Source organism: Pollachius pollachius, assembly GCF_949987615.1.
Source record: "Pollachius pollachius genome assembly, chromosome: 2".
In the NCBI taxonomy this organism is placed as follows: Eukaryota; Metazoa; Chordata; class Actinopteri; order Gadiformes; family Gadidae; genus Pollachius; species Pollachius pollachius.
The window spans coordinates 45383338-45397712 of NC_136935.1; the positions used below are offsets into that span (position 1 = coordinate 45383338).

Consider the following 14375-nt stretch of genomic DNA (forward strand, 5'->3'; position numbering starts at 1 on the left):
ACTAAAACATTTAATTAAAAATTATTCGCGTGGGGAATAGCCCCTGTTGACTATTCCCCACTATTCACTTCGCCTTTGGCGAATAATTGTTGATTAATAGTCTAGATAGAAAGATAGCCTAGTCAAGTCTGTATTAATTCCAAATGACACAAATCATGGGGAATTTATTTAGGTGATTCGGCTCACACAGTATAGCCTACAAGACCACACAGAACAAGGGAGACAACAAGTCTGACTGGACATACACAAAATACATCACATTGAAACTAGACACATGTGTTGATAGATAGATAATTAGACAGACAGACAGAGAGACAGACAGACAGAGAGATAGATAGATAGATAGATAGATAGATAGATAGATAGATAGATAGATAGATAGATAGATAGATAGATAGATAGATAGATAGATAGATAGATAGATAGAAAGAAAGATAATTAAATATGTTCTATTATTTGCCTTGCGGAGCCAGCCAATCCTGTGTTCGCAAATTAGCCATGTGCGCCTAACATAAGAAAGACGTAATGTTGAGAAGTCATACTAAAAACCAAAGCTAAACCAGACTGTATTAATCACATACTTTGGGTCCATTCTAACTTATGGTAAGAGGCTAGTCTTTTAATCTTTCAACGTTAGAAAACACCCGTTACTGACAAAAACGACAAAAACTGGACTTTAACACTATTTTTATTTTTATAAATGATACACATATTTTGAGTGCTTTGTGTACCCATTAATTAAAACTTCTGGTTAACCTGCACGTAGGCCTTTAAGGCGTTTGGGAATTTGCCTGACTGGAGAGAGTTGTTAACTATTTACAATATGTCTATTGTAAGGCAGTCAAAAACATTCTTAAAGAGGTTGGTAGGTAAATTATCAAGGCAACAGGTGGATGGCTTTAGTTGTGTCACTGTTTCCACAAGAGTTTTAGAGTCTATAACATTAAAGCACTTCATCATTGCCACGTTACTTTTACCTGAACAGGGTGATAGTCCAACATTTTTGTTTGAAGTGGAGACATTGATGGCGAGTCAGATGCCTTCAATTTTATCAGTATAAAAAGCTGCAAACTCATTGCATTTCTATGTGGAAAGGAGATCAGGTGGAATTTTTGTTGGGGGGTTGGTCAGTCTGTCAACAGTTGCAAATAAGGTTTTTGCATTATTAGCATTGGTTTATATGATATTGGAGAAAAATGTTTTTTCTAGCACTTTTTAAGTCTAAATTGTAGGCACGGAGGCTCTCTTTATAGATATAATAGTGAATATGAAGTTTTGTTTTGAGCCAGATGCATTAAACCTTCCTGCATTCTTTTTTCTGTGCTGTTACAGAAGCAGCTTTTCTCCAGGGTGCCTTTTGCTTTCCAAGGTGCAATGACATTCATGACTTTCAATTTTTTCAAATTAAAGTTTTCTACAAGATCATCAGCAGAACATGGGTTGAGAGGTGGTGGCAAGAAGATATACACTTTTTGACAGTATAACTAGACAGTCAAAGTCTGTGGAGATGCTAGACAATAATTCTCTAAAGTAATCGAAGTATGTGGATGGCCTGTAAATAATTAATAGGAGAACTCTGGGGCGGCATTTCAATACAGCACAAAGGTATTCAAATGATGGAAAATCACCAAATAACATCTGTTTCCCCTGAAATACATTTTTAAATATAGCAGCAACCCCTCCACCGCTTTTTCCAGATCTACATGCATCAAAAAATGTATAGTTGGGAGGATCTGTCTCTATCAGAATGATTGCACTGTAATTTTGTTCCAGCCATATTTCAGTTAAAAACATAGAATCTAGTTTAGAAGTGGTAATAAAATCATTAACTAAAAATAATTTGTTATTAAGAGACCTAACATTAAGTATACCCATCCTGATGGTGTTGTTGATCGGCTTTAAGGTTGTTTTTGGTTTGAAGGCAATTGTCATGGTCTGTCTGTTTCCTTGTCTTGTTTTGGTGTTTTTCCCTGTTTTTCCTGTTTTACTTTGGTATCTCTGTCTTTTCTCTCCCCATGTCCTGTCAAGTTTCCCTCCTGTGTGATTACTGCTCCCTCCCCTAATGTGTTTCAGCTGTTCCTCGTTGCGAGCCCTGTGTTTGTATTTAAGCCCCTGGGGGGCCCTCCGCTTGGGTCTTATCAGCCTGCGGCCATGACGTGGCGATGCTATCATTGACACAGATGCAAGTTTGATGCCAACATATTCCAGTTTCTTAAATTCAGCTGGATAATCGCAAAGGGAGGAGACAGTTGTGCTGGAGTTGTTGTTGTGGCTATGGAAGAGATGAGGCTGGAGATCATCGTTGATGGGGGAGTGCAGAGGAGGGGGGTGGCCGTTCCTCGCCAAGCCAGCATCAGCGATGGGGGTTAAACAAAAACCTAAAGTGATCAAGTTTTAATACATTTGAGATAAAATGTAGAATAGCTGAACTGTTCTGATAAAGATTGAGAGGGTTGAATCAAACAACCATGTTTGTCTCTGTGTGTGTGTGTGTGTGTGTGTGTGTGTGTGTGTGTGTGTGTGTGTGTGTGTGTGTGCGTGTGTGTTTGTGTGGTAGTAACTTGGAATGTGTGTTATTTACGTTATTTTTCACATCTTGTTAATCGAAATAAGCTCACAAAAGGGTGTAAAGCATGGCGTGAGCATTTTAAAGTGGAATGGAACCTCTACGGGAAAAGTTTTGGAAGGAGTAGGGTGCCAAAATGTGTAGAGAATAATAAAGAAGGAAAGAATAAAGTGGACATTAAATAAACTGCTGCGGAGATGGAGCGTTATACCATAGGTGTTCGAAGAGCTCAACTTTCCTCCTTACACACGGTCCACCGCTGCCCAGACAGATCCACACACACTGCTCCAAGAGGCACCTTGGTCGTGACATCTGAGGGCCTCAGAAAAGGCCCTCAACTGGATTGGTATTCAGCAAGAGCAGGAGATGCTTTACTGTATCTTACAGTTGCGTCTCAATAAGAGCATTGTGAAAAAGTGAATTAATTTCAATAAGTCAATTTAAAAAGTAAATGTCACTCATATTATATCGATTATTTATATCCAAAGTGAAATATTTCAAGGCTTAATGTGTTTAAATCATGAAATGTCTTACCTTCTACTAGGAGGGTAAGTCTCAAAAGGTCACTGCCTAAGAAGCTGGCTTTTCACAGAGTGCTGTATTCAAACATATTCACATAAAGTTGAGTGGAAGAAAAAAGTTTAGTTGGAAAAGGTGTCCAAGCAACAGAGATAATCACAGCCTTAAGAGGGGTCTAGAAGAAGAGATAATTGTATCCCCAATATGTATGCAAATTGTGAATAAAAGACAACTACACACAAACTAAGTCAAACCAAAAGAAAACCCTTCTACAGCACTCTAATGTAGCTTCTCACAGCAAAATAGGGTGACTCAAGCCATCCGCTAAAACAACCATACAATATGGCTACTCTAGACTCAGCCCCCTCTTATACAGCAGAAAGCCCCACAAGAAAATAACGTTCGGGTTACGTGGTAACCCTGGTTCTCTGAGTGAAGAGACCATCTCTCCACTCCGCTCCATATTCCATATGTACGGGCTATAACCCCCATGTCTGCTAAGGACCGTGGATAGGCTTTAAGACACACCGGCACGCCCGGTCAGGCCTACACCCAAACTTATAAAACACCTGTGTAGACGTGCAATCAGCGATGGTTTGACCGGAACTTATCTCCAGGCGGCCTCTGGATTGGAGAGATGGTCTCTTCACTCAGAGAACCAGGGTTACCATGTAACCCGAACGTTCTCTATCGTATCCAGGCCATCTCTCCACTCCGTTACATATTCCATATGTACGGGGTAACTCTTTAAGACACCCCGCCAGGAGACGGTGCAACCTAATAGATAGATGGATACATAGATAGATACTTTATTCATCCCGAGGGATGTGAAGTATACCCAACACCATGTGAACCCAAGGAACTATTTACAAATGTACACTATTTACATGCCAATCGGGACGATGCCCCGCAAGGCGCAAAGGCCAAGCCCGAAAGGCAGAAGGCTGCTCCGGCGGGTCTGCCAGACGCAAGACCCAACGCCGGAACACAGGTAAAGCCCCGCCAGGCGCAAGGGCCAATTCTGTGCAGATAAGTAGCCCAGGTCAGCCCGCAAGACGCAAGGCTGACCAATTAAGGGCTCAAAGTTCGGACTCTAAGGACTCTGAGTCCGAGCCACACCAAGAACCTGCTCCGCAAAGCGTCCCGCTGCCACATTCAGGAACAATGCAGGCGTCTTGAGGGCCTCTGTCTGCTAGCAGATGGCCCCTTCCGACCAACTCTTGGGAAATCACCATGCCCCCGGGGCGCTTGGAGCCGGTGTCAGAGGTCCCCCGGGCCCCTGGCCTGAGCTACTGACTGAGGCGCCGCCCGAGGTGCAGTCGCTCCTGGGCGCTTTGCCCGCTTCCCCCGACTGCCGAGGTACTCTGACTCCTCCTCTGCACAGCGACGGCAATCCCGTGCCTGTTGCAGCAGGGAGGAGGCCTGTGGCCCAAACGTGGCTGTGGGCTCCACTGGCACCCTGAGGAGACAGTCCGTATCTGCTGGCTGTAGCTTCGACTGGGACAGCCACAGATGTTGTCTCACCACCCAGAGCTGAGCCAACGAGCGGCCTGATGCCACTGCCTGCTCCTTGGACACCGAAGCCAGGCACATTGTTGCAACAATCTCCTCAAACAGTTGAGCCAGCTCTCGCCCGGAAGGGTTAGCTGAGGGAGGCTGTTCACTGGGAAACTCCCCACTCTCTGAAGATAATACTGTCTCCACATCCAAGTCCTCCTCCTCAGAACCATCATACTCCCTGTCAGAGAAAAGACTGGGGGGAGGAGAGGGACCCACGCCGAGAGAAACTGGGGCCCTAGGAACACTGAGGGAGAACAGGGAGGCTCGAGGCGACCCTGAGCTCTCCCCTGGCCCCCAGGAAGCTCTCCCCATCTTTCTTGCTGGCCCTTCCAAGATAGGTAACACTTCCCATTTTGATGTGAAAAAACGGCAGCAGGCTTACCTTGTATGCATCGGCATGATGATACAGTTCATGCACGACTGGGGCGTAACCCTGGCCAACGTTGCATGCTGGTGGCCTAAACATAACACACATTTATCGTGGCCATCCTCGAGGGGCATGGCAATGTTGCAACCAACACAGTGATGGCCTGAAGTGCCCTCCATACTACTGGGAGGAGTCAACTTGGCCACGTAGCTCTGCTATAGCTCACTCAAGTGGTGTAAAAAGCATTGTTTCACAGAAAACCCACTTTTTATTTATTATTATTATTTAATTTTTTTACTTACGCAGTTTACGTCAAGGAATTGCTGCCGACCCAGTTCCGAGCAATGTGCTGGGCTACCCGGATTGGTGGCAAGCTGGCACAATGTTCACCTGCCTTCAGCTCGCCGAAGCACAGCCTACTGTTCTGCAGGGCGTTGCACAGTGCGTGAGTCGTGGGTTTCACGTACAATATACTGTTAAGACTCTCACAGCTTTGCTTTCAGCCAGGGAGCGGACTAAACACGGTATGGCTTTGGAAAGGGTGTCGGACAATCACACTTGCCAGCTGCTTAGGCGAGAGCTCCTATGGAGGTCAACAGCAGCCCTCTGGACTGCAGCGACGCACCGATAAGGAGTGGGACACCGGCCTTGGTAGGACTTCTGTGGCTCCACAGAAATGTTTGTCGCCTCACCTCTAGCGGACTGAAGCCACTGCCAGGCGAGGGACCTCTGGGCTCTGTAATTACATCCCACGGCTTTTCCTATCACTGCTATGCTGACGACACTCAGCTATTTCTCTCCTTTCCCTCATCTGACAAAGCCCTGATTGCAACACGCATATCTGAATGTCTGGCAGAAGTCAGCACCTGGACAACTGCCCATCACCTGAGGCTTAACCTCAACAAGACTGAGCTCCTCCTAATACCAGGGAAAGATTGCCCAAAAGAAAAGATTGGACTTACTGGTCACTGTTGAGAACATCACTGTATCTCCTTCTCCAACTGCCAAAAACCTTGGTGTAGTGTTGGACAATCAGTTGTGCTGCACCGCAAACATCACTGCGGTGGCCCGATCCTGCAGATTTGCACTTTACAACATCCACAGGATCCGGCCCTTCCTCACAAGGGAAGCAGCTCAGCTTCTAGTCCAATCACTGGTCATCTCCCGCCTCGACTACTGCAACTCGCTCCTGGCTGGACTCCCTGCCTCTGCGATTAAACCCTTGCACCGCATCCAGAATGCGGCAGCGCGCCTCGTGTTCAACCTACCAAAGTTCTCACATGTAACCCCCCTCTTCCGAGACCTCCACTGGCTCCCTGTAATAGCTCGCATCAGATTCAAGATGATGATACTGGCATACAAGGCAGTCGATGGAACTGCCCCTGCCTACCTCCAAGCATTAGTAAAGCCACACACCCCAGCTCGATCCCTCCGCTCAACTACCTCAGCTGGACGTCTGGTACCGCCATCGCTAAGAGCAAGCAAAGGTCGATCAGCAAAGTCACAACTTTTCTCTGTTTTGGGACCTCAGTGGTGGAACGAGCTCCCTACCGATGTCAGGACCGCAGAGTCGCTCACCGGCTTCCGCAAAAGACTCAAAACTCACCTGTTCAGAGTTCATTTCGACTCTGCATCGAAACCAATGCACAGCCACCATTGAATGTTGTACGTCCTGGCACTTGTACATTGCACTTATTCAAGGTACTTAATTATGTAGCATCTACAGTAGCTGCTATCGCTGCTTTACACGGGGAATGGGTTAGCCTAGCAATTGTAATACTTGCACTTGGTTCTATGAACGTCTTTACTGTACTGACAGTGATATATTGTTTCACTTCTTATGACAAATGTACTTATTGTAACAAATGCACATATTGTAAGTCGCTTTGGATAAAAGCGTCTGCTAAATGCCCTAAATGTAAATGTCCCGCCTGTTGAGTTTTATCCGGTTCTATTTTGGTTTAGTTTGAGACATTGGGAGATACTCGTGTCCATCAATAATATTATAATAATAATGATGGTACTGTTATTAGTTAGTCCACTTTGTGCAGGCACCGCAGGACTTTAGGGTTGTTCAGACAAAAGGCCCATTCTGATCAGATTGACAGCGTTGCTCCAGGATCAGTTGAACCTTCAGAAAGAATAAGAGCAGAATTTATTTGCTCAATTAAATGCATTAAACTTCCATTCCTCGTCCTACACGTCTGATACATAGAGCAGTGCAAGGCCTTCACAAATGCGGTGTATCTTAAAGCCTATCCACAGTCCTTAGCAGACATGGGGGTTATAGCCCGTACATATGGAATATGTAACGGAGTGGAGAGATGGTCTCGATACGATAAAGAACATGGAAAATTGCCTGTTCAATTTGTAACGGTGGATTCAGTAACGTTGTTATGAGTGTTAACAATATCAGTATGGTTAGATGGGCCCCAGAAACTCTTTCTGTCGCGGCGGCTACCTGGACTGTTTTTGTGCACTGTTCCCTCCAATGAACTGTAGTTAAACCCTTCCCCCTTGCCATATCAGGGTAGTGGAGACGCCCCTACTTCCAAAGTAGGCGATCCCGTTTTCTGAGTAATGATGAATTATTTATTTACCCTACCTAAAGGGACCTTTACTACCCCTTATTTTTGGGTTCATTTAAAGTCACTTGTATTAACACTAATAACACTTTTAAAACCTTTAAATTAATGAAATGAAGTACTTGTAATTCAATCTTTCACAACATACGTTTTTTAAAATTAAACCAGAGAATATTCAACAGTTCTCATATGAAACCCACTATTCACTTTATTTCCCAGTATGAGACACAGTGTCACCACTCAAAGCTTTGTCTCAGTCCATAGCTTGATGGGTCAGGTCCCATCGGTCAGGTTGACCCTAGCGGATATTCATTCACTCAATAGCAGGTTGAACAGATTCACTCTAATTGTAACTCATGTTTCTGTTAAACATCATAGCCAGTAGCAGGACATCACAAAATGCCAGATCCTGGCCATGACAGTGATTCAAAACAAATAAAACTCCCTTTATCACAAATCTGTATGGTCCACTTATGTGAGGAAGTGTTGGTCACCTCTTGTGTGATTAGATGTAAAGCCTAGTCACTGAAGATAAGCTGACTTATTCACTTTTGAAAATACTTATTCATGCACCTGTTTCCATACAGTGAAGTATCTCGATATATACACAGCGTATCTCACAAAGTAAAACTTTTGAAATTGAATATATTTTGCTTTGCATGCTTTGCGGAGGTGGAATAAAGTCATTCAGATATTAACTATGATAATTATTGAAATATTGTGTCAATTTTATGAAGGATAATCCACATTTACTTGTAGCATGGTTCATAAGAAGGAATAATTGAAAGGCTAAGAATCAACAACAATAGGACTGATAAACCACCTGTAACTTTATTTAGCCTAATTATTTTAATATTTGTGGTAACGCAGTTGTTCTCTCGAACTCCGCTCCGTCCGTGAATCAGACTTGAAACAGAGCAAGGGATCCATGATTCAAGACCAAGAGATTTTTCTGAACCTTTTGTAGGGACATGAGAAAAGTTTAAAATGATAAAAAATTGTTTTTATAAATATTGGATGTCGTCACATTGCGACCTCCATCATACTCCTTTCTGACAGCAGGGCGCGCCAGAGCTGAGGAAAAACCTAACCTAAAATCTAGTCTTAGCTGACGTTCATCCGAACTGTACTAGTCCCTAGGTACGGAAACGTAATACATTCACCTAAGATTAACAAGATTCTGCTCTTGTTTTTCTGATTAACGACATAATTATCTCAGAATTTAGGGAATATTTCTAATGTGGTAAAGAAATATATGCTCTGTTGTTTTGAATGAATTAGTTTATTATCTCAGAATTCTGGGAAAGGTTTTCATAAAAAATAATATCTGAAATAATGTGATACCTCAAAATACAGAAGCTGTCATTCACTTCGGAGCTTGATTTCATAGAAGCAAACGTGTCCCGCCTGTTGAGTTTTATCCGGTTCTATTTTGGTTTAGTTTGAGACATTGGGAGATACTCGTGTCCATCAATAATATTATAATAATAATGATGGTACTGTTATTATTTAGTCCACTTTGTGCAGGCACCGCAGGACTTTAGGGTTGTTCAGACAAAAGGCCCATTCTGATCAGATTGACAGCGTTGCTCCAGGATCAGTTGAACCTTTTTTTTTTTTTCGAACAGCAGAATTTATTTACTCAAGTGAATGCATTAAACTTCCATTCCTCGTCCTACACGTCTGATACATAGAGCAGTGCAGGGCCTTCACAAAATGGAAGACACAACACAAACAAGATCGTAACAACATCACATCACAAAGACACAACAACACCACACCAACAACCCAACAACATGAAATCACAACCACATAAAATTAAAACAACATCACAACGTCCCAACCACATGACAATATCCCAACAAAAACACAACAAAATCACATCACAACCACACCAATGTATGCAAATGGATAGGTATGTACTGTAGGTCACTTCCTATTGAAAATACACTTCTTATTTTCAACCAAACTTTTTATTTACTTTGGGTGTCAAATGATCAAACATGAAGTTAAAATATCAGGTTGACCAATTAATTCTCAGTGTGTTTAAACAATGCATTGTATAATAATAATAATGTCACTACACACACAAATTGATATGGTCCACTTAAAGTGAGGAAGTGTTGGTCACCACTTGTGTGATTAGATATAAAGCCTAGTCACTGAAGATAGGCTGACGCACATGTTTCCTTATAATGAAGTATCTCGAGATACACAGAGGTCCTAAACGTTTGAAATTAAATATATTTTGCTTTGCATACTTTGCGGAGGTGGCATATAATCATTCAGATATTAACTATGATAATTATTGAAATATTTTGTAAATTTTATGAATGATTATCCACATTTACTTGTAGCATGGTTCTTAAAAATTAAGAAGAAATGAATGAAAGGCTGAGAATCAACAGCAATAGGACTGGATAAACCACCTGTAACTTTATTTAATTATATTAATTACAAATATTAAAATATTTTAATATTTGTGGTAACAGCAATTATTCTGTCTAGCTCCGCTCCGTCCACATCAGCCTTGAAACAGAGCAAGGGATCCATGATTCAAGACCAAGAGATTTTTCTGAACCTTTTTCCGAACCTCGCCCTACACGTTTGATACATAGAGCAGTGCAGGGCCTTCACAAAACGGAAGACACAACACAAACAAGATCGTAACAACATCACATCACAAAGACACAACAACACCACACCAACAACCCAACAACATGAAATCACAACCACATAAAATTAAAACAACATCACAACGTCCCAACCACATGACAATATCCCAACAAAAACACAACAACATCACATCACAACCACACCAAAACATTCCAACAACACGACAATATCACAACAAGAAAAAAACTTTGCATCACAGAACATATCGCAACATAACGACAGATTCAAATCTAATAATTGCAACCAAAACATCTCATCCTCATGAGGTCTACAAGGTGAGGTCATCAAGGTGAGGTCATCCTGATGAGGTCATCCTAATCAGGATGACCTCATCAAAGAGGTTGCCTCATGAGGTCACCCTCTTTAGGTCATCTCGGGGTGTTTGGGGACTCCCTCTTCCTACTAGGCCCCACTGTGCAGCTTAGCCGACATTATCATGGACACTCAATTCATACCAATGTTATTCCTTTATGTTTGTGCTGTATGTTGTCAGAAACGTTTACCAGTAAGGAAGTCAAATCAAGCAACTACTTCCTTCTAGTGCAGCTCCATAAATCTGAAACTGGGAAGTTCCACATCCTTCTGAGTCTTCACAATTCTAGGGTGTGGAGATGTTTGAGTCACAATCCAACACCGTATTGCCCAAAGAGGGCGAAGTCCACGATATTTTATTGTGGTGACGATACATTAATAAGTTGTATATAAAGAGTGGACTGTCCTGACACCAGTATCACCTGCAACAGGTACATCTCCCTCCTGCCTGCTCCTCATACTTGCTCCTCATACTTGCTCCTCAGACCTGCTCCTCCGACCTGCTCCTCCGACCTGCTCCTCAGACCTGCTCCTCCCACCTCCTCCTCATCCAGAGCTTCCTGAACACCATCCTCTTGGTCATGAGGGGTCTTCTCGCCCTAGTTCTCCTCGGGGGGATGCTGGCCGTCGAAGCGGCTCCAGGTCAGTCCCCCGGCTCCTGCCTCGGTCTGGTGAACGGCGCGCCGTCTCTTGCTTCACTAGAACATTCCACTACTAATATCATTTGTCCAGACGACTTTGTTGTCCTGATCCTGCCTGTGAGGCCTTTAGCGTGCGCCTGCTACAGATGTTAACACAGATGTGACTTTTTTAAAGTACTTGTATGCAGAGGAAAACACTAAAGTGTCTAGTGTACCGTTACCATGTGCTGCGCATCCTTCCATGGATCGTGTTTATTTCTAGAGCTTGTCCGGATCAGGGAGAACATATAAACACACCTGGACTCTCTCAGTCTGGTTTATCCTGGATCAGCAGAATCCGGCTGTTGCCGGTGACAAAAACAACCTAGCAGGCGGAAAGACAGACAGACAGGTAGAAAGACGGACAGACAGGCAGAAGACAGACAGATAGGTAGACAGACAGACAGGCAGGCAGACAGGGAGATAGACAGACGGATTGGTAGACACTAGACAGTTAAGTGTGAGTTGTGGAATAGATCTGTCGTCTCTCTGTCCACTAACCCTCAAGTCTGTCTTCCAGGAGCGCACAACAGTTCAGCTCTGACCAGTAGAGCTGGGACTCGTTCAGGTGAGAAGCCTCTCAGACACCACACATGAACACTGTTCACCCAGAGCTCCTTACAGGACCGGACCAACCCTTTTGTCTCCCCCTCAGAGCGGATCAACTTCTGCCTGGACGACTGGGACAATTTCCGTGGTGACTGTTTCTACCTGGGGAACAATCCTGCAAGCTGGGGCACTGCAGAGGTACAAGCTACATGTGTACTGCACCTCTAAACCTGCGTGCAAATACTGCACCTGTATACATGCTGCATATACTGCGACTGTATACATGTTGCATATACTACGACTGTATACATGTTGCATATACTATGACTGTATACATGTTGAATATAGTGTGACCGTATACATGCTGCATATACTACGACTGTATACATGCTGCATATAGTGTGACGGTAAACATGCTGCATATACCGCGACTGTAAAAGTGATAACAAACACTGTGTGTGTGAATGCCTTGCTCCAGAGACTATGTGCAGAGCGGGAGGGCAGCCTGGCGTCGGCCCACAGCGAAGTGGAGTACAAATACCTGCAGCGTCTGGCCCGGACAGGAGGCCACACCTTCGCCTGGCTGGGGGGGTACCACTTCCTGGTCAGCACACACACACTCATGCACGCACGCACAAAAATGCACACACGCAGACACCCACACACATACACGCACGCACACATACACACAGACACATACATGCACAGATACATACACATACACACATACATACACTCACACACACACATTAATCTAGAATCTACCTAAACACAACATAATCTACCTCCAACACACAGACACACAGACACACACACACACACACACACACACACACACACACACACACACACAAATGGCTGATGGTAACTGCCATGTAATTGGCTGATGGTATCTGGAATGTGATTGGCTGAAGGTAACTGCCATGTGATTGGCTGATGGTATCTGGAATGTGATTGGCTGATGGTCACTGCCATGTGATTGGCTGCAGGGTGAGTGGCGGTGGGAGAGCGGAAGTCCCTTCGACTATGTCAACCTGGAGTCCGATGTCTCCATCAGCGAAAACCAGTGTCTCATCATCAACACGGAAGGTAGCCCCACCCATTACCAGAGTAACACAATGCAGTACAGCGTGCAGAACAAAGGAGGTGGTGGTGGTGGTGGTTATGATGGGGGGTCATGATGGGGAGGAGGTGATGAAGAGGCTGGGGTGGTTCTGTTAGGGGAGGAAGAAGCTGGGGTGGTTCTGTAAGGGGATGAAGAGGCTGAGGTTGGTTCTGTCAGGTGATGAAGAGGCTGAGGGTGGTTCTGTCAGGTGATGAAGAGGCTGAGGGTGGTTCTGTCAGGTGATGAAGAGGCTGAGGGTGGTTCTGTCAGGTGATGAAGAGGCTGAGGGTGGTTCTGTCAGGTGATGAAGAGGCTGAGGGTGGTTCTGTAAGGGGATGAAGAGGCTGAGGTTGGTTCTGTAAGTTGATGAAGCAGCCGAGGGTGGTTCTTTAAGGTGATGAAGAGGCTAAGGGTGGTTCTGTAAGGTGATGAAGCAGCCGAGGGTGGTTCTTTAAGGTGATGAAGAGGCTGAGGTTGGTTCTGTCAGGTGATGAAGAGGCTGAGGGTGGTTCTGTAAGTTGATGAAGCAGCCGAGGGTGGTTCTTTAAGGTGATGAAGAGGCTAAGGGTGGTTCTGTAAGGTGATGAAAAGGCTGAGGGTGGTTCTGTAAATTGATGAAGCAGCCGAGGGTGGTTCTTTAAGGTGATGAAGATGCTGAGGGTGTTTCTGTCCCCCAGGGAACAAGGGATGGTCCAACCACCACTGCAACAGCTTCTTCCCCTATATCTGTGAGATGAGATCCAACTGCTAGCCCACCCGGAGGAGTGGCGCTCACATCTGGTGCTGGTGCTGACCGCTCTTCATCCAGATGTTCCAACCAAACAGTTCAGAACACACTTCATGAGACATCCTATCTCTGAAGTTACTATTCTGCACGACCACTAATAAAACAATTTACATTCTACTACCTGTGTCCAGAAGTTTATTTATATTTATACCTGCACTAGCTTCTGCTGAACTAGTTTGACAAATTATTTGATAATCTGTTGTAAAGCTAACATAACAAGAAAGTGATAAAATACTCATTTGGTTAAATAAAAGTTTGGTGTTAGCTTTGATTGCAATACAATATGATGTCACAACAGACATCATCACACATCATATTCTTTTGTCATTATTCAATATTACTTCCATACTACCAAGCAGATTAAAGAAAATGGACAAGTCCCTCTCCCATTTGTGTTGGCATGGTTGCGGAGAGGTAGGAACATTGATACATCTAATGTGACATTGCCCCTCAGTAAAGAGTTTTTGGAAAGATGTGATCTGTAACTTGTCTTATATTCTGAAAGTGAAAACTCTGCCAACTAATTTGCCTTTCAGGCAGTAGAGTAGAAAATATCGAGTCAACTCTTGTCAGTTAAACAAATCATTATGATGAATGGAAAGTACAAAAACCCAATTGCTTCAACACTGACAATTGGTTAAAAGACTCGATGGATCTCCTGTCAATGGA

The 14375-nt window shown here is 43.9% G+C and overlaps 1 protein-coding gene across 1 annotated transcript; it reads left to right on the forward strand.

Annotated features, from left to right (window-relative positions):
* Window positions 1-11166: 11166 nt before the first annotated feature.
* On the forward strand, window positions 11167-13670 carry LOC307071986 (ladderlectin-like; the record flags this gene model as incomplete). Its single annotated transcript, XM_079731122.1, has 6 exons — window positions 11167-11227; window positions 11786-11833; window positions 11921-12012; window positions 12293-12418; window positions 12804-12903; window positions 13597-13670. 6 exons carry the CDS (start codon window positions 11167-11169, stop codon window positions 13668-13670), a joined length of 501 nt encoding a protein of 166 aa, XP_079587248.1.
* Window positions 13671-14375: the final 705 nt, after the last annotated feature.